At 36.3% G+C, this 22298-nt stretch overlaps 1 protein-coding gene across 1 annotated transcript in view; it reads left to right on the forward strand.

Annotated features, from left to right (window-relative positions):
* Nucleotides 1–1696: 1696 nt before the first annotated feature.
* Nucleotides 1697–22298, forward strand: part of naaladl2 (N-acetylated alpha-linked acidic dipeptidase like 2) — a 295368-nt gene continuing 274766 nt past the window's right edge. The window contains exon 1 of the mRNA XM_079856568.1: nucleotides 1697–1867. Within this exon, the coding sequence (XP_079712694.1) occupies nucleotides 1825–1867 (43 nt within the window). The 5' untranslated portion in view covers nucleotides 1697–1824. The remainder of the gene's footprint in view (nucleotides 1868–22298) is intronic.

The following is a 22298-nucleotide window of genomic DNA, read 5'->3' on the forward strand; positions in this document are numbered from 1 at the left end:
AGTCATGTTGTGGATTCACTCTATCTGGAGCAACACGATGAAACACGGCAACTAAACCCAAATAATTCACAATGTTTTATTTCAATATTGTTCTCTTTATAATGTTATGTAATATGACAGTCCCAATCAGTCATTATTAGTCGTGCATTGTTGTTTGAGCTGTGCGCGCTGAAGATAATCACCGCACGCTTTGCTACAGCGTTAATTCTTAACCAAATGCATCCTATATGAGATCAATCAGATATAGATGGGCCTACACAAAAAAACACACAATATTAAAACTTAGCCTACATTTGCACAAAACAAAAGGCTGTGAATGCACACGCAAACTTATAGTCATGATGAAGGTGTAAAATGGTCCCAAACATAACTCTTTCGTTTCGGGGTTGAGCAGCACGTACGCGCATGAACCTGCTTAATCGCAGATCGATAAGTTTTATTGATTAAATGTATTATCGACAATTAATCGATCGTCGATTGATTGTTAACATCCCTAAATCCAGCTAACAGGGAACATTCTCAGAACTTTGGCTCACGTTCTGTCAAGGTTTCTTAAAGTTTAGAACAAACCGTCTTCCAGAAATATTCTGATCTATAATAATGTTCTCAAAATGTTAACATAAAATACATGTCGTTCAAGGAATTTTTTTTCTGAAACGTTTTTAGTTGGATGTTTGTGTAACATTTTTTAAATGTTACTACTTCAGTAGTTTCAGAATGTAGCTAAAGTACATCTAAAAGTAACGTTGCCATAATGTCTGCAAAAAGATAAAATGGAATGTTCCCTTAACTTTTGCCTAACCAAGAAAAAAAAGTTTTTTTAACTTAATGTGAGTGTTAGCAAAATGTTCTTAGAACATATTTTTGTTACCTGGGAAGTATTGTGGAAATTCTTGTTGTGTAGCTGACCTAGGCCTCTTAAGTATCAGTAATGTCAAATTACAGGGCTTGATAATGGTGTGTTTCGTTTGTCTTTTTCAGCAAATGAAAGTGCATCACATTAATTAAGCATTCTAGTTACTTTAAAAAAGCGACTGTGGTTAAATCACATTATTTGTTGACCTTATCCATTAATCATTTATAAAATCACATCCAATTTTTATGACGACAAAAACAAACAAAACAACCAAAAAATGAGTGTTTTCTAATATCTAATTGTCATTGTTCTATCAGAGCCATTTGTCATCTTTTGTGCTGCATCAGCCTTATGAAAGTAAATTTGAGGACTAAACAAAGCAGAACGTCGATGATTCATGCTGTCGGGTCATTCTCTGCGAGTTCCCTGCGAGTTCCACTCCTCATTGGCTTCATTGTCGTATCTGCTTACAAGGCAAAGATAAAGTCAGAATGGGGTTTCTATTCCCTTTAGGGGAAAAGAAGTTCTAGGCTTATAGTTTTTTCTTGTCTTCTCGCCTTAAAATTGACATTTAAAGTCGCAATTACTTCAAAGACAGTCTAAAATCTGAACAATAAAAAGCTCCGGCATTGTAGCGTCCCAGGAGGTGTAACTGAATCATTTCTTTGGATCAAGTAATTGTTCTAACATGCAACTAAGTACATTTTCAGGCCAGTGTGTCCAGTTTCAGCAGGTGCATGTGGCACAGCGGGGCGGAGGAGGCGCCAAACAGGTTGGATGAGTACAGGTGAGCCAGGAAGCAGCTTATGCTAATTTGTCAACATGAGAAGAAATCCTCCTTAGAGCCGCACTTGTGAGAGGGAGACAAAGCTACATGGGAACCTATTAGATAACCAATTCTCCTGTCAGCCGCCTCACAGGGGGAGAGCGAGCGAGCGAGCGAGTGAGGGATAGAGAGTGTACCTGCGATGGTGGACACACAGGGATTCCATTCAAACCCAGCCCTGCAAGGTAAATGTTTATATTGCCAAGCCTCTTATTCTCCATAATGAGCACGATGTTGGTTTTCTCACTGCCCTGTTTTGAATTGGTGCTTCGGCAGGTGCAACAGGCTCCCTAAGTTGTCTGTTAGACTCATTCAGAGAACCGTTTCCGGTGGTTTTGGCGAAGTAGCCTCCTGGGTTTCCTTATGTGTTGTTCATGATGAGATAGTACATGAATCAAAAGAGCAGTTGTATTTCAGTGTCTTTTTTGCTGCAGAAGCATTATAGGTGGATGGTGTTTGCACATAGTTTAACTTACAACATGATGTGATTCAGCTTATCATTTTCTGTGAAAAGCTAATATCTTTTTATTTGCTTAATGTCTCCATAAGTCTTATGTCAACACAAACCTCATGTTGGATGTTGGTTTTAGTTAAAAGAGAGAGGAAAAATAAAACATGACTAATAAAGTTTCAGTAGTTTCTATCTATTCACACATCATTTTTTCACATCATCATTTATTTCACACATATTTAGTGTAAATCTGATGCAGAAATTTGTTAGTTATGAATTTTGACTCTCTTTCTGTACTGTATATTTTTATATTTCAAGGCCTATTAGCATGGGGTGCGTTTTGGTATGTGAGTTTGTGTAATACCACAGTATTATGTATGTGTGTACTTCAATATTTATCACACCTTTGTGTGTATTCCAGTGTGTGTCCTAGTGTGATCACTCCAACATGTATAGGCATGCAGATGTCTGTGCAGAGAGTGTTAGCATTCCCGTCTCAGTGGCAGTTGCTTGGCTGGCAGTGAAATTAGTAATATATACAGTTCAAAAGACTGGGGTTGGTAATTATTATTATTATTATTATTATTGGGTTTTTATTATTATTATCTTTTAAACAAAATTAATACTTTTATTTAGCAAGAATATGCATTGAATCTTTTAAGTGACAGTACATAGTACATAGACAGTACAATAAATACATTTATAATACTTTTTTTATATATTCAGCAAAGTATCCTAAACAAATTAATTTATCACAGTTTTCTCAAAAATATAAAGCAGCACAACTGTTTTCACCATTAATAATAATAAGAAATGTGTTTTGAGCAGCAAATCAGCATATTAGATTTCTGAAGGAACATGTGACACTGAAGATATAAAGTATTGGCTGTTGAAATTTCAGCTTTGCCATTACACAAATATGATTTGCATTTTTAAATTAAATAAATTAAAGTAGTGTTCATTTTTATATTGTAATAATTTTCCTACATTATTACTGTTTTAATATATTTTTAATCAAATAAATTCAGCTTTGGAGAGCAGCAGGTGTGCACAAAACTTTTTTGGTCTGGTTCTCAATGGAGCACCTGGAGATGCTGCTTGGTACTCACACTTTGCGCGGCACACTAATCCTACAAGCTGTGTCATCACTTTCCTCCTGATTGCTCTCCTCACTACCTTCTTTACTCTTGAACATGGTAGATGATGATGTTTTTTTGTTTTTTTAAATTTATTAACATTAATCAGGGCTCTACACTTACTTTTTGAACAAGGAGCACTGGTGCGCCTAAATAACAATTTTTTGGAGCACAGACAAATATTTGGGGGCACAGTCATTTTTGTTGTATAAGTTTATCATTATAGTTTTATTATTAGAATTATTCAACAATTAAATTTACAATGCTCATTGTAAGGTTAAGAACATCAGACCAAAACTTTCAAACAAAAGATTTTCATTTAATTCTATTTTATCGTCATGTAGATTTCATTTATCATTGTATGTAGGCCCTATGTATGTTTCACATTTTATCTGAAATGAAGATCATGTCTGAGTCACTTGGCCAAGCTTTGTAGCCTGGTCGCCTTGACCTCTTTCCAGCAGACAGCCAATTTTCAGCACATTTTGTAGGATCAAACAGTTCCAGGGAGGGCCCCTCTGTGCTGATCCGATTTAGTAGGGCCCTATAAAATCCGTTTTATTTTTTCCCAAATTCCGTTTTTTCCGTTTTAATTTTTGCAAATTCTGTTTTTTCCATTTTCATTTTTGGGAATTCAGTTTTTTTTTTACCCTTTACTGTAATTTTAGTCGTAAAAAGAGTGTTTTTAATGTTAATGATTAAAATGTACACAAATAAAATAGGAATGACCCTAAATTTATTGAGGTTACAAACAAAATTCTCATTTTAAGAGATGTTAAATGTGGTTTGGTTTGTTTACATTAGTGAATGTATTAGGCTAACTAACATGAACCACAATCAATACATTTGTTACTGTATTTATTAATCTTTGTTAATCTTAGTTAACCCTAACCCTGTATTTTTAATGTTACTTCACACAGTGCATTAAGCTAACTAATGTTAACAAATACAACTTTTCATTTAAATAATGTAGGCTACTAAATGGTGAAATTAACATTAATAAAGATTAATAAATGCTGTAAAAGTGCAGTTTATTAATAGTTAATGTTAACTGATCTAGTTAACTAGAGTTTAATAAATGGAACCTTATTGTAAAGTGTTACCGATTTTGTTATACACCGAACCGATTCAGTGTTGGACAGATCAGTTGTTTTAACCATTCATTAAAGTGAATCGGTTCAAAGGAGTCATTAGTTCGCGAATCGGACATCATTAGCAGACTTGTACACGTTGTGTGATTATCCCGGCAGTTTTAGGACATCGCACAAGATTTGTCAACACAGAAAACATTTCATCATTGGATAGGTTTTGTTTAGTTTATTGAAAGTGTTTTTTATGTCAGCTGAATGGGCGGAACGCTTTTCAGAGAAGAAGGAAAGGTAAAAAAGTTTTTTGTTTTTTTTTGCACAATTCACACCCAGCGGTAGCCTAATTCAGGAAAAAAAATATCCGAATGCTCCACGTGAAACCTCGTTCTTCCGATCTTTTACCATTGTGTCAATTCTCAATTGATTTAGATTAATAAGCGCGAGGGAGTGAAAGAGAGCAAGACAGTTTGAAGACGCGCGCACGACCGGGCCTCTCTCTCTGCTCGTTCTTTCAGTAATATGCGATTTTCCTCAGACATACGTTTTTCTCCCACACAAAAACAGAATTTTATTCCAAATATGTAAAATTCCGCGTTGACACTAGATTCCGCGTTAATTTGCCAATTCCGCTTTTCCGTCCGTGAGCGCGGAAATTATAGGGCCCTAAAATAGTTTGTGTGTGGGCACTGTAGTTTTTTTTATGAGGCTACAGACTAGCTACTTAATATTTAGGCCTAAATAACTGATCTCCCGGTAATATAGTGTCCTACTCTGCCCCTCCTCGTGTGATGATGTATTTGCAGCTGTTTCTATAGAAAAATGCTGTGTCACTCGCACGAGTGCGCCCAAATATTTTTTCACGTTCGCACGCCGAAATATTTACTCGCATGTGCGAGTGAAATGGGCGCACTGTAGAGCCCTGTTAATGACACAGACAGGAATATTAGGCTGCTGTCACTTTAAGACCTGCTGTGCACGCAGATTACTGCATGAGTCCCGATTTTCACCTCTTCTTCCGCATTTAAAATCATTTGAATGTGTAAATTGGCAAGACAAAACACGTCCAAATGATAAACTTTCACTCTATGATGGTTACACTTAGAAGTTAATCCGCGAATCACATGCGTGCTGAACCGTGGGGCCTTGTCCGTGCGGATCACAGGTCAGCTGTGATCGGTTGCACCCCTCCAGTAAGTAAATGTGTCCCTGTCCCCAAAAATGTTTGTACTCAAAAGCACTTCCCTCCACGTTTTCTGTGCACATCGCTTATTTTTACCATGCATGCGAACCAGTTATGTGCACCCCTGAGCATAAGAGACTTCTTTCAGAAGCATAATAAATTCTTACCTATCCCAAGCTTTTGAATGGTAGTGATTGTTGCTTTATTTTTTTTTATTTCCTGAGATTATGTAGCTAATTTTTATTTACCACCAATGGAGAAAGATGCTTTTTGGCAACATAATGGTAGTTACAGTATCTAATAGCAGAGGGTAATTGCTAATGCTAAACAGCCAAACTCTGAATCCATTCTATGGTACAGTATGCCATTCCAACCAGGTATTTCGTTAATTCAGGCCTTTTAATCTCAGAGGTGGACAATAGCGTAAATGTGTGTGTGTGTGTGTGTGCGGTCTTGGCTTTGCTTTTTATAGGTCATGTCACCTTGTCCACACTTGTTATTTTGATGAAACACACTCCTCTTCATGTCTAGCCCTAAAGGTCAATGGGCAAAAGGTGTACACCTGATCGGTTTTAGCAATCATATTAATTTCCTGTGTAACTGTATCCCAAAGAAGAGACATAAGGGATGACTCTTCAGATATGAATCATCTGCTTATCTATATTTAGTACCCTGTTTTGTTTGTTGTGTCGAAGATAAGGAATAGACACACAGCTGGTGGTGGGGAAGCATTGACCCATCCTTGCCCATGCCTTCTACATGCTGACACACTGCTAAAAAGACCACATCATCCCCACCATACATATCACCCCTCTTTTGTTCACCCCTTCCTTTTGAAACTTGATCTTTTGAATTTCAAAGGCAGAGAGGAAACCAATGCTCCATCCTGGTATCTATACTCTTGTGGGACGTCCTTTGTTATCTGTCCTCAGAATGGTTGTTCATTGGCCATTGATAAGCACACCTCAGGACACCTTTGGTTTACAAAGGGGTACATAAATATACCTTATTTCTTCTGTATGTGTTTCAACTCAGTCAGCACATGGAACTAAAAGGTTGGACGTCTACGTGGGCTACAGTAGGCGCAACAGGGTGACCTTCTTCTTAGTTCCTCAAAAAAGATAGGTAGATATAGACTTACTTGTTTTACGCACAGAGAGATTGAGAGTCATTCTTTGAATGGAGGCAAAAAACTGACAAATGTCTTGAGATACATTATCTGAACAATGTTTTCAGGTGTGGTAACCGCAGTATAAGCAGAATAATCGAATTATACGCTTTGCATCGTGGCCTCTGGCATTACCACCTCGGGTGTGCATTATTTTTTTTAATAATTCAACGGCCCGTCTTCAATTATTCCTTACTTAATGTAACTTGCAAATCACTTAAAAGCAGACATTTATGTTTAGGGCACTTAAGTCATTTATACAATACATATTCTACACAAAACTGTTCTTAGCTTTATTTTGGGATCTGATGTGTGTTCAGCCCAGTATTTGTTCTGTCTTGTTCCGCTCAGTGTGTCCATCTCCGTTAGAGATCATTTTTAGAGTTGTGCATTATCACCACAATAGGCCACCAAAACAATGTGACTCAATTCACACCGTGTCACCTCACATTTCCCGCTCCACTCTCCTCCGGAGAATCAAACAGGGAGAAACATCCTGTTCAGACCGGTTGTACTTGGGACAGGCCTGGCAGGACAAATGAGATGGTGTCTACTATTTCAATGGAGCAGCTGTAAATGGTTGTTTGTTACGTTACAGTTAAGCTCTTAGCATGAATCTTCTGCGTGACACTTCGCAACTGTCGTCTTGAGTGCCTGATTTATTCATGATATTGCTTCAACTGTCGGAAAGAAAAATAATGTACCTCCCCTCAACTTTTTTTGCAGATGAAAAACTCTCCATGGGTTCGTAACGGATTTGTCAGGTCTGTAATGGATTTTGAAGGCAGAAAAAGTTACCATGAGACGTGGAGGCAAAAAGCAAACAATCTTTCAGCCGTGCGAGTGTGAGGAACATCTTCCTCATCCATAAAAGAAAAGTTAAACTGCTTTTAGCTGTATTCTTCCTATTTCTTTTGCAACCCTGTGCACAATACAACAATTTAAATAGATATGAATGCAAAGAGTGCTTCAATAGGCGTAATCCGCTCAGACAGTCTGTGTTCATAGAACCTACCTGTGTTATCGTCTGAAGCACGAAGGTCATTTTCCTCTTATGGATGTCAGCGAGGAGCACAAAGATATTTTAATGAATAGTCATTTAAATGCCTGAGCTCACCCATTCAGAGGAAGCCAATGAGCAATTTGGCTCTGCTCAATTTGTCAGCTAAATAAATGTAACTGAGAGCATTCCACAAAAAAAAAAAAAAATCTCTAAATGTTTTTACTGTACAGAATGTACACTCTGCTTTTCATCTCTGGCTGTTGAATTGGGTAATTTCCCCTTGGCAGATTAAGTTAATTTATCATTACTACTTTATTTGACTTTCTCACTCAGTGTGACCCGGTTTATCCTCAAGCATCAAACAGGTTATGGCTCAAGTGTGCAAGTGACCCTCCAATGGTTCAGGATGTGCAATAGAATTTCTTTCTAAGAATTTTTTATTTCTACGTTTTTGGCTTAATTTTACAAAAGCGGTTGAAATATGATCACAAAACTAACACTACTTGATCAGACAAAAAAACAATAAATTATAATTTATTCAATAAATTGTATTTTTAAAATTATTTTATTTTCAAATGAATAGTAATGTATTTAACACCAGAAAATAAATTAACCGCCCCCCCCCCCCCTTCTTCTCAATGATAACACTAATGACAGGAATTATTTACTTATATACTTGAATTATGACTTATTTTGGTTTGCTTTACCCCTTGTTAGACATTGCTCTAATACATAATCCCTAAAATCAATCCAATTACTAAATAAATGTCAAACTGATATGGTGGGCAGGTGAAGGATGGATCTCAATGCAGCAGTATACTTTTATTCAGCAAACCAAACAAAACAAAGACAGAACTCCAAAGCAGAGAAAACTGTAACAGCTTTGCTACACACCAATATACACAGACAATATTTGACAAAAGAACTGAGGAAACAGAGGGAATAATCCATACTGCGGTGGGAAGGAGGGCCAGGATTAACAGGTGGAAGAGTCCATATAAGGGCCAGGGGAGGAAGTGACCATTAAGGAGCCAATGGAGGGGGCCACTGCTGACATATACCCCGACAACGCTAGAGGTCTGAAAGTCCACTAGAGGTCTGAAAGTCTGGACTAGAAGACCAAGGTGGAGTCGAAGGGATGAAGGACATGGGCGGCGTTGCAAGCACGGAGGACCAAGGTGGAACCAGAGAGTTGGGAGACCAATGTGGAACTGTGAACTCGGAAGACCAAAGCAGAGCTGGTGGGAGTGAGGAGGAAGTAGGAGCCAGTGACAAATAGGAGCCTGCTGGAGGTAAAGCTAGATGCCTGTAAGTCTGTGGCAACCAAGGTGATGGCTGACCAAGGCGGAGCCAGAGCTGAGGAAACAGGAACTAACATTAGGAAAACAAGGAGATACAAACAAGTCCATGGAACTGAAACTGAAACAGAGCTTAAACATTACACACAAAAACACAGCATAACGTGTGTTTCTTACAGCATAAAGTGAATTTATTTTTGTTTGATAAATTGAATTATACCATTAGATGGAGCTACTGTTTGCCACATGACTGAAAATTCAAGGAACATTTTTTGTCACTGTACTTTGACAATTACTCACTTGAAATATTTTATTTGCTAGTAGACATTTTTGCTTATGGGCACTCTTTTAAACCAACCAACTGAGCCATAAATGCCATGTGACAGGAAAATTATGTCATGAAAATGCTGGTTGGCTGGTGGCCACAATAACTGCACCACAAGAAAACTCACTGTCCAAATCTGTCAGAATTTGTATCATTTAAGTGCCCATCAATAAAGCAATATGCTTTTGGCAGCATGATAGTGTAGTTATGACATTTAGCAGCAGAGGCTATACTTCACAAACACCCATTTAATGTGCGCACAAAAAAAAACTTGGCAGTCCATTGTTGTTACACACATATATTTGTGGATGTGCTTCTGCCTGGATGGTACAATTCTGGAGATGGCAATTAAGCTTTGACTTTCTATGACTTTCCATTTATGAAAGTGTCAGGAGAGACTGCATTACCGGCTATGACATGCTTGATTGCTAATAGAGCTTGGGGTTTTGGGGTTGTCAGAAAGCAGATTTGCCATTTTGGCTTATAGGAACCGACCCTGAAAGAGATTCAACTCCTAACAAAACAGAAGGAGCCTTCATTAAGTATGTCATGATGAGGAGATTTTATGATTGATGCTGCATGGATAGTACAAGCACACCATGTATCTCTATTATGATACCATCTTCTCAGGAAATCTCAGTATACAGAGACTTCCTAATTGAAGCAGCCGATGGCCATTAGTCAGACTCAGAGATGAAGCTGTAGGACGATGTTAAAAAATATTTCAGAACCTGCTGATATCAGAGGAAAAGGAACAGTAAGATTTTAAGTGCTTTTCCTCACACAGAGCTCTTATTTAGTTTCCGGATACTTGGAATCTAGCACATTTGTATTGCATATGTACTTGTACATATTGCATTGTATGGACTACAGTTGAAATTTTTACTTGATATTAACCTTTTGTTGTTGTTTTTGTTATATTGTGATCCTTTTTGGAGGTTGAGCACCACCAACAACATCAGAATGAGTTTTAGAGTGCAAGGTTGTCAGATTATATACAAAGACTAAGTTCATAAATATTATCTTGTGATGACGTTGCTCATCTCCTGTCATGTTACTTAATTAATATTCATGATCCAAATTATAATATGTATGAATTGATGGCGTGTGTGTTTTTTTTTTAAATTCTTTGGCCTTGTACACATTTCACTGTGTTTGACATACAGTATTAAACTAGTTTTACCGTTGCTCTGATATGTTTATAATTCGTTTTAATTAGGTCTGCACGATTAATTGAAATTAAACCGAAAGCGTGATTCGGCTTAGTGCGAATTTTTTTTTATTCATTTTTTTTTTTTTATTAAATAAATAAATGCACTGCGTGTTAGTGAAGAGCAGCTCTGTGATCAGTTGTAAATGCTGCTGTCTCTAAAAGAACTGTGAGTTTGAGTCACTTATGACAAACGTCTTACAAAACTTATGCGAAGCATTCATAAACCTGTTGTCCAACAAAAGACAACATTTAATAACATGTTTACTCCAAACTCACTACATAACGTCTGTCAACTGTTTGAAATTTCTTGCTAAAGAGGAGAAACTACAGCTGATGAGAAGCTGATAATCATTGAATGAGGCAGACAATATATCATTTTTATAGTATTCTATACAGTGATCAAGGCTCGACGTCGATTAGCATTGGATTATAAATATACTTTATTATGAAAATACTCGAGAAGGCTTGAAGAACCCAAATACACCATATACAGTATTGAGGCAGTCGTGTGTTTGTTTAATCAGTCAAAGTATTTCTATCTTCTTTTTTTTCAGCTATAGCTTTATTAGGGATTCTTGGAACGTCGTTGTATTACTTCTGTGAGGCATATTTGGAGTTTCTGCGCAGGGGTGCCCTCCGGCGTCCAGTATGATTGAAACAAACGCTCAGTAATGCTTACTCCATCATATTTTAGGTAAAAACATAACAATACAAAACTAATATTTAAAATTGTTAACATTAAGATTTAATTTAAAATATAAAATGTTGTCAAAAATTCATTAATTGGCCATTTAACAATATGTTCTAAATGGACGTTCATAAAGGACAAGTACAGTTCTTTTTACTGAATTCATGAGCACTCTTGCTCTATTAAAATAATTGATTCTTTTTGCTAAAGACTTTGTCTAGTTTTTCAGAGTGCGAACCATCTACAGTCTCTTCTACATTTTATTGGTTTTTACGCACCTGGACTTACAACTAGCCTTCATCTGAGCGCAACAATATTTCCTTGTCTTCTGAATTCATGAGCAGAAATGAAAATGTGGCATATTTTAGCATTAAAGTTTGTCCTTAAACAAGGTAAAGAAAATACCAGCAACACACTATTGCTAATGGTTACACACCTAATGCTCTTGTATCAGGTGACCTTTTCTCTTGCTGCTCTACTGTGAGGTGAAAGCCTTAACCAGATAGTCTTATTTATCCCCCCTTTGTAGTGGATGAGCTCTTGTTTGGTGAACTCCACACCATCCCTCCCAGGAACCCTCTTTCAGCCTGTAATTATCATCCTAGGCATTTTTTTTTTTTGTGCAATCGGACTGACTAATATTTGAGTTCAGCAGCTGAGACCCTATCCTCTTGTACCTCTTTGTAATTAAAGTTATTCATGAATCTATCTATCTATAAATTACAGGAACGTCGTTCTGTCTGTGTGTGTGTGTGCGTGTGTGTGTGTGTCTGTTATTCACATATCTCTAGAACCGTTAGTTCGATGGATTTCAAAATTGACAGGTGTCTTGCTACGGGCACGAGTAAGTGCAGTGCAAGTTTGACGTTGTTTGAATTAGAAATGCAAAAGATATTGTTAAATATATATCGGTAAAAGAAGCACACATTGGCTTTTGCCGCTTTAGCCGCTGGCCACTCCCCCTCTCACACTGAGAGACAGAGAGGGCCGAAGAAAGCAGCGGAGCTTAAGTAGCGTTTTCTCTGAGTTCACTGTGTAGCCTGCTCCCTGAATCGTCGCTCTTATTCATTTGTGGATGTTAACTGAATCTGTAAGTCAGCTACACTGTTTACTTCTGAATATTATATTTTATTCTGGTGCACTTAACGTTATCGCTACTGTGTAATAGTAGCCTATGCTATTCACCAACTAAACATATCCTATTCAATGCGTTCACAGTCTCTTTCACAGCCATCATTTGTGGTAGCCTATTCACAAACTGTTAACTGTGTAGCCTGCTCCCTGAATCATCTCTCTTATTCATTTGTGGATGTTAACTGAATCTGTAAGTCAGCTACACTGTTTACTTACTTCTGAATATTATATATTATTCTGGTGTGCTTAACGTTATCGCTGTGTAATAGTAGCCTGTACTATTCAGCAACTAAACATATCCTATTCAGTGCGTTCACAGTCTCTTTCACAGCCATCATTTGTAGTAGCCTATTCACAAACTGTTGACTGTGTAGCCTGCTCCCTGAATCATCGCGCTTATTCATTTGTGGATAGGGTAACCAGACGTCCCAAAAAATTCGGGACAGTCCCAAAATCTAAGCTGTTGTCCCGAATCCGGCCCTTTTTGTCCCGAAAATTATACTAAAGCAAAATCTTGATTAGTTATTTTCTGATAAAACATTAAAAACTGTCCGTGAAGGTTGAGTCGTCCTGCAGCCAGCCCCCCGCCGGCTGCTCATTGGCAGCAGCATATTTTTTATTTCTTTTTTTGAAGTTCTACAAAGATACCGTATGCGTGAATTTAGATATGCATGATAAGCTAATTTTCATTCATTCGTTTCGTTGACATGGCTGGTGTACCGGAACCCCAACACACCGCTAAAAAGCAAAAATGTCTCTGGCAGCCAGTCATAAAGGAGTGATTGATTGGTCGCACTGTGTGCAAAAAAATACTTCGGTCTAATGTCTGATGTCGGGTCTACACATCTACACAATTATTTAGTTTTCTTATTTAATGACCGAACAATTTAGTTTGTAATAATAATTTTGGCATAAGGCATCAGCGTTAGGCTATAGCCTGAAAGGTCTGATTTACGCACTGTTACAATAGTCATTGGTTGTTTTGTTTTTTCACAATGACATTTGAGGTCATGATTTTAATGTTGTTGGGTTTTTTTTGTTTTTTTTGTGGCAGACTAAAGACTAATGACAGACTGTTGATCTTTGAATAAAAAATAGTTTTATATATTTATATAAGTATATTTATATTTATGGTGTACAGCACTGGATGTCTGAAGCCTTGTTTATACTTATGTATATATGTATATATATATATATATATATATATATATATATATATATATATATATATATATATATATATATATATATATATATATATATATATATATATATATATATATATATATATATATATATGCATGTGATTGACTGCCCTAATATATATGTGCCCTAATACACACAGCAGCTATATGATTTTTAATTTCATCCCATTTTAATGAAATTTATTTCATTTCAAATGCCTAATAGAGCCAGATATTTGCTGGACGTCCTCACAATATTCCATAAAGCAGAGAGCAAACACGACCAACCTATATTAATGGTGGTAGAAAAGATGTTAAATGTTCACTAATTCCTTTGGGGCTTTAGCCTACCTTTGCTTTTATCAGATCTTTGTTCACAGTCTGACATTATCAGAAGTGATTATCCCCTGCCGTCCAGAATGAATAGTCCAAATGATTTGATTTAACCTGTTGTGGAAGGCGCTTTTATATAATATGCATAAATAATGTCATGCTTTCTTACTAAAGCAGCTCACAGAAAGTCATCTTCTAAGAGCATACATGGGAACTATATGTATATAATAAAACTGAGTTGGAGTATGAGTTTTATTAAGTAATTATATTTATATTAAAAATATCGGTAACACTTTACAATAAGGTTCATTAGTAAACATTAGATAACTGCATTAGTTAGCATGAACTAATAATGAACTGCACTTGTACAGCATTTATTAATCTTTGTTAATGTTAATTTCAACATTTACTAATCCTTTATTAAAATCTTGTTAACATTAGTTAATGCACTGTGAACTAACATGAACAAACAGTGAACAGCTTTATTTTTATTAACTAACATTAACACAGATTTACAAATACAGTAACACATGTATTGCTCATGGTTTGTTCATGTTAGTTAATACATTAACTAATGTTAACTAATGAACCTTATTGTAAAGTGTTACCAAAATATCTATGAAAATCAAGTCCTCTTCGAAGATGAAATGTGTCTTTTATTTCAAAGGAATGAGGAAGGCTCTGGCCTTGGCACAAATAATTGAAGGTGACCATTATAGCAACAGTCTTTTCTCATATCAGCCTGTTTAATGGAAATATGGGTCATCTCACTCAATTTTCCAGCCTCTCTGTTCTCACCCTCCTCTCGGAAATGCGTTTTCACACTCCAATCTTGAAGGACATTGGGAGAAATATATGTCATGTATAACTCAACAGGCAGAATTTGAACTGAATTTAGTAGTGAGTGCAACAACCTAGTGAGAAGCGTCCATAGACATGATTTTAAGGCATCGTATGTGCTCAACTTTGTTGTATTGTAATATTTCTTTTGAAAGCAGAATGAATCAAGCAATGAGTATGCGATCTCCAATTAGTGTCTCACAACAACAGTTGCTTCAGAAACAAAAAAATCTCTGCGGGGGGTTATTTTTGTATCAAGAAACTTATATTTTTATTTAAGTGTTTAATTAGTTTTTATTTTTAGATTTTCATTTTAGTTTGTGTTTTTTGTCATTTTTATTAGGTTGTGTTTTCAAAGAAATGTCTATAGTTGTTATAATTTTTTGTCTCATTTTTAGTTTAATACATCATGAGAAATGTTGCCTTGGCAACTAGCGGAAATACAATAGTTTAATGGATTTTTTATATGATTTTTTTTTTTTCAGTTAACCTTTATTCCAAGTAAAACATATTTATGGTTTCAGTTTGTTATAATAATACTATTATAACCCTGTCTTCCAAATGTACCATATGTCTATGGCACAAATTATCTTCAACTTTTTTTAATTTATTATTAGAGGCATTTGACAGTTGTCTTGATTTTCTTAGCTTTAATATCTAACCAAATGTTCTATTCTTCCACAAGCTCTTTTCTTGCTCAATAATGGATCGCTTAACTTGACATGGATGTCATGTAGATATTGAAGACAACCAGCCCATCTAAATTGTTCAGCTCCTGCTTGCATGTTTTATTTAAAGTAACTTATTGAACTCAACGGTTTTCTGTCATGTGATGATTTGTGAGCTGTCAGCTGTTATTGTCTTTGTGTGCCTTGTACGTTTCAAGTAAAAGCCAGTTTATTGTATTGTTTGGCACCAAGAATAGACATCAGCCCATAATTAAAGATGACATTGATTTTCAGCACCATTTTCACATGCCAGTTTTGGAATTTGTAGATTGCCCCTAGATCTGCAGCCTCAGTTTGTCAATGCTCCCTTGTCTTAGAGCTTCAGAGCAATGGTGAATAATGCTTTTGAATGTGTGCATTGAACTGACAGACCAAAAAGTCTAATTCATTTATGAGAATTTAAATGACGCCACCAGCACTCAAATTCAGCAGGGCTGTTCATTCATGGCGCCAATTTGTAGGCCAACACGGTTCACTGGGGGCTTTAGATTTAGAAAAGTTTGTTTAGACTACAACTACCACAAGGAATTTTTATTTTTTTATTTTTTTTACTTCACTTCACACTTCAATTTACTTCACAACTGTCTGGGCTTCACCAGATCTGCACACTCCGCCCACTCGTTCACTCTCCCCTGATTACTGATTCACCTCACCTGCACCTCATCATCATCAGCTCCCTATATAACAACACTTCACCATCAGTTCACTGTCTAGTCTCGTCTTTACCAAGACACGCACGAATCACTCCCAAGACTTACCTGATCTACTTACCTGCGATACTCATCTTCAGTCTGTGTTCCTGTTTACCATCTAAAGAAATCAAATAAAGATGAAAAACCGCGCTCTCTATTTATATCTCATATATTTATTTATACCATGTCCACACAGACGCGTTTCAGCCTAAGCCATCATCAGTGTGTGTTTTTCATCTTTATTTGATAACTTCTTTATAACTCGCACCCATAAACGGTTTGGGAGTTGATCGCGCCTGTTCTCAGTCCTGTTTACCATCTGCCATCACCGCTGATTTCCTTCATCTTCCGTTCTCCAGCCTGGTCTACCTCCATCTGCAAAAGACATTCAGTTTTTTTCTCCAGCTAAGTTTTATATTCATTTCCACATTGCCATTATTAACTCAACTATATCTGATGGTTCTGTTCTTCTGTTCTAAATAAAACTACTGTTTATTCTACTCACCTGTCTGATTCATCTCTAAACCTGACAACAATGCACTCAAAGTTTCTAAACAGGGTTTTTGATGCCATAGAAGAACCATTATGGGTTCCCCAAAGACCCTTTCAGTGAACAGTTTTTATAAGAACCTTAGTTCTTAGTGTGAGGAACACTTAATAATCTAAAGAACCCTTTTAATTAATTTATTGTTTTTGTGTGTGCAATGGAAAGGTTCCATGGATGTTAAATACCACCATTGGGCCAACCGTTGGCATGCAATACAAATGCGTCAGTCGTTGCCTTGGTATCTCAATAGTCTGCAGATTGTATGAGATGTAAATAACGACCGCATTATGGAGGATGATCAGGTGCTCTTTTATTATTATTAAGTTGTTTACTTTGCTCCAATAGCACGGCCAGCAAAAGAGTAACTGGTAGCCAGTCAACAGACAACTGACCAATCCTGACTGGCGACATCACACTCTAAATACTAATTCAGGAGACCTTTTGCCACAAGTTAAATAAATGCAGGGTTACAAGTTAATAATTTTAATTTATTGATTTAATTAAACTTTTTAAGTTACAAGTTCAGGGTGACGTGATAATGTTGATCATGACATTAACTTAATATTGTGTGTAACTTAAACTCAAATATCTGCGTTAATCGATTTTTGTTAAAAATGATGTTAAATTGACAATTAAATTATCTTTATATCTTTGAAAATTGGGCAGTGGATTTCTAGTTCCCAGCATGCTCTACATAGGACTGGGTAAGGGGAATAAATGTTGAAATAGTGTTATTTTATTTGTTTTTTAGAGAAGGGAAAGATCTGTTTGTGTTTAACAGACAATAAGATGTTTGACAATAAGAAGAGTTTCTGTTATGTTGATGTTTTTGTGCTGAAGACTATAGATGACATGAAGGTAAACATATTAACACTATAAGCAATGTCTAATAATTATAATATATTGTTCATTAAAGGGTTAGTTCACCCAAAAATGAAAATTATCCCAAAAATGTACATACCCTCAAGCTATCCTAGGTGTATATGACTTTCTTCTTTCAGCCAAACACAATCAGAATTATATTAAAAATATCCTGGCTCTTCCAAGCTTTATAATGGGAATGAATAGTAACTTAGATTTTGAAGCCCAAAAAAGTGCATTCATCCATCATAAAAGTAACCCATATGGCTCCGGGGGGTTAGTAAAGGCCTTCTGAAGTAAAGCGATGCATTTTTGTAAGAAACATCCATATTTATAATGGCCATATGTGACACGTTCTACCTGCACGGTTCAGTTAAATATCTGAAATAATAGTGCTGCTGAATGTCACGATTGATCAGAATGGAGTATTCCAGAAAGCTGTGTAAGAAAGATGCAGGGATGAAAATGTCAGGTCCTACAGTTATCACAGGTGACCTCTGACTCTAATCTGCTGGTTGTCAGATATCTTTATTCTTCATTTAGGTCTTGAGCAAAAGCAGCTTTGAAACTTCAGCCCCATGCAAACTTTCCGTTTGAGCAGGGGGACCGAGATGATTGACAGTCTCTGTGTGGGGAAATGTGTCTCCTCGCATATTTTGAGCAGGATCCCTTAAAATTCAGGAAAAGGACAGGGCTTATCTTTCCCTAACACCTGTGCGTGGCCTACTTTACTATTCAGGGTTTCACACCTAAATATGTGACAATGCTATTTGTTGTGCTTTAAGAGCTTGCTAAAGAGGTCAGATAGAAACAGCTTTTGGCATTGTGTCTGGCTTTTTATTTTTTTAGTTTTATTTTATTTGTAACCATTTTCCTCTCCTGAAAGAAGACTGCTTATCTTAACCCACTGGCTTTTTACGCACATTATGCATCACCTCCTCTTCTGGCACGCTGCTTTTTAAATGCTGTGCAGGGTTGAGGGTCACAGCGCCTGGTGTAATACATCGGAATATGCACTTAATTGAAGGGCAACGCGTCAAACACAAGGTCTGTTTCAAGCTGTCTGATACATAATTTCTCATGAAAACTTCAGAGGAATTTAGCTTGGTCAGTCTTGGTGAGCATAGCAAAAGTCAGTAACACTTTAGAATAATGGTCCGTCATTAACTCTCTACCGCATGGCGTTGCCATATGGCAACATACTCTTCCTGTTCATTTCCTTGCCACTGTCTCTTTAAGAAAACATTCTCGTGTTTTTTGTTGGAATGAGAAGACATTAGTTTAGCCAATGATGTGCTTTGTTTAAGTCACATGACATGCAGTTTTTTTCTGTGGCGCGATTTTTGACAGACTGCGGTCTCTCTTGTCGGCAGTTGCTGAAAGCAAACTAAAACGTCAGTAACAAACAAGGACAGCCCACATCACATACACAAAAAAATCAGAAACATCACCTCAGGTAAGTTATGATGACATATTCACCACTCAAAAAAGTTTTTATGAAAGTAGTTTTTGGTAAATCGATAAAATGCCTGTGTTGCAAGCGGCAACACTGTGCAATAGTGGAATGACATTATACCTACACTACACATTATGACATTACCTAGCTACACTGAACAAACTTTTTTTTTTTTTTTTTTTTTTTTTTACAGAACTTTAAGTTAAGCCATTCTAAGAAAAGAAAAAGAGTCAAATAATTTTTTCTATAGGTCTATCATAATGCGTGCAGTAGAGGGTTAATAAGTGACTATGCAGGAAGTAATGCAGGACTAATGAGTATTACTACATTATCACTTCAGCTTCTACTATTAACTAATATAGAAACAAGCTTAACTAATCAGTAAGTAATAACAAATTTTGGAGATAGTTCCTTATTAGGTAATCAATGATTACTTAATGAGATTAACCTCATTAATAACTATTAACTAACTGACAAATGAAAGAACATTATCGTGTGTCTGAGATGTAATCAGTCATCATTTTTACTCTGAATGTAGTCATCGAATGCGTCACTGATTCTTCAGGAAATATTCAAGAACTACTAGTGATCTGGACCATTATCACTAGTTATGACCTTATTAGTAGTTATGACATTATTATGACCACGCTGAGAGTAAAAAAAAGACACTTGCTAACGTCTCAGACACGTTAATGTTGTGATTAGTAATTAATTAGTAATTCTTTATAATTTGTCATAATTAGTTGTTAATGATGCCAGTCTCATTAAGGAATTATTGATTACCTTATAAGGAACTATCTTAGTCCTGAATTCGATATTAATTACTGATTAGTTAAGCATGTTTCCATATTATATAATAGTAGTAACTGAAGTGTTAATGCAGTACTCATTAGTCCTGCATTACTTTCTGCATAGTTACTAATTAATGATGGACCAGTATTCTAGTGTTACCCAAACTTCTTATAATAAATAATAATAATATAAATAAAAAAACTTTTGAATGGCAGTGTACAGAAAATAAGTAAGTACATAAATAAATAGATATATTTAATCCTTTGAAAAGATAAGCTATTTGTATCTTCATATTTTTCAACATTTTTGCACTGATTTTTGAGCATTTTATGGTTCAAGAAACTACAGTATTGGATGTTTTGGTGTATTTGGTGTTTTAGTTCAGCACTGTTGGGCCTTAGAGCTCCTGTAATCTTATGCATTTAAGTCCTATTACATGCAATCTACATGGCACTTTTAAATGCACATTCCTCCGATGTAATGTAATTAAGATGGTCCTCAATGCAGGATTTGAAATGTTATCGGGAAACCCAGCCTAAAGCAGTATCTGAAACATGGCAGTGTTATTTTATCTGTACATCATATCAGTTTGATGAGTTATTTGTGCGGTTATCAACACCATTAGTGAAGTGAAGTGTCTGTAACATGCTCATGTAACATGCAGTTCAATGGCCCAATGAATTCTTAATATGTCAGCTGGAAAATCAAATGAATACTGAGCAAAGAAACGGAAGACAGTTGGTGATACACAGTTTATGCATACAGTACATAACTGATTGCATTCTTTGTGTTAGGCCTTATAGCATCTTGGCCATGATTACAGTGTGTGTCTTACATCCTGGCTTGATGCAGTTGAAGGGGTGATTGAGTTGAGAGACGGCACCATCCTTCTCTTTTTGAAAGCCCTTTTTTCTCTCTTCCTCTGCTGTCCACATCACCCTCCTACTCTCTCCATCCCTTATCGGGTCACCACAATCTCTTTTTATGACTTGAAAGTGACTAGGTCAAGCATGAGGTCTAATCTAAATTTAATTCACTCCATCACAGTTGGAGATTATAGTATGGGAGGAGGGGGGCTGAATACATGCCTCTCATCCTTGGCCGCTCTCTCGTTCGGCCTTTCTTTCAGTCATTGTCCTTGTAGGCCACGTATCAAACCCTGGCTCTGCCAAAAATGGCATGCTCAATCACTTGTGCTGCACTTGGGCTAACTGTTTAGCGCTGTTCCGTGATCTCTTGCTCTTTTTGGTGTGTTGCTCTTTGGCAAATGAAAGGGGTTAAAGCTCTCCACTCAGGCTTGGCAGCTCCTTGTGGAAAGCTGTTACATGGGCCTTTAACTTTTAAAACATGTCATGTTAGAACATGGTTTTATGAGTTTGACTTGGATATCTGACATTAAATGCTGTCTGGGGATAATTCAAGCATTGATGTGTACAAAATGACAGTAAAAATTAATATGTTTTTTTTTTTTTTCCTCCCTGCTCATTTTAATGGCCGCTGGAAGGATGTCCTTTGCACTTACCTGATACTTCACTCCAGGATAGAGAGGAAGTGAAGATATTGCAGCGTTTTTATTGAGAAAAGGACAAATAAAGGGGTCCTGAAAAGTTAGACTCTGAAACAATGTTTAAAAAATGATTTCATTGCATTTTATTATTCACAAAATAGACAGAATATAATGGACAAAATATCTAACCAAGTGGTTTCAGTTCAAAATAAAGACACTCAATTAAGGCTATACTTTTTTTTTTAAGTTGCTTGTGCGAATTTAAGAGGAACTGACATTATACTTCCACAAAAATGAAAAAGAAAATTAAAGTTTGTTAGAAAGGGTTTTGCATTTGTTTGATGTTTTGTTATATAGCAATTCAATTTAAACATTTTACAGACCACCTAAAGGGTCATGGTGGTGGAAAAAATATGGGATGGGGGAGGAAAAAAATTCAAAGCTTTTGCGTTCTCTCGCAAAACTTTTGTGTTCTCTCTCAAAACGTTTGTGTTCTCTCGCAAAACCTTTGCGTTCTCTCTTAAAACTTGTTGTGAGCTCGGACAAACACTTCCTGTTTCATGTCCCGCTATGTTAACAATAGAGCGGTTCATAGAGTTTGAACTTGGACTTAAGTAATACGGCCAGTGCTTACTTGGCATTATATTCACAGATTTGAACTTCCCGGATCATTGGGAAGCATAACAAACATTGTTAAAACACAAATGACACATCTTTCCAATCATAGTAACATAGAAAACAAATTACGACCTCATTTTAATAATATAAATTGATCTCTATGAGAAGTCCATGTCCCTTTAGGGGCTCCGGACATTTTAAATTGTCTTAAGTGTCCAAATGCATTGATTTGATCAAAAAATACAGTTGAAATATTGTTAAATATTATTACATTTAAAAAATAACTGACTTATTTTAATATATTTCAAAGTGTATTTTGCTCCTGTGATGGCAAAGCTGAATTTTCAGCATCATTACATCTTCAGTCATCATTC

This window comes from Squalius cephalus (genome assembly GCF_949319135.1).
Source record: "Squalius cephalus genome assembly, chromosome: 22".
NCBI lineage: Eukaryota > Metazoa > Chordata > Actinopteri > Cypriniformes > Leuciscidae > Squalius > Squalius cephalus.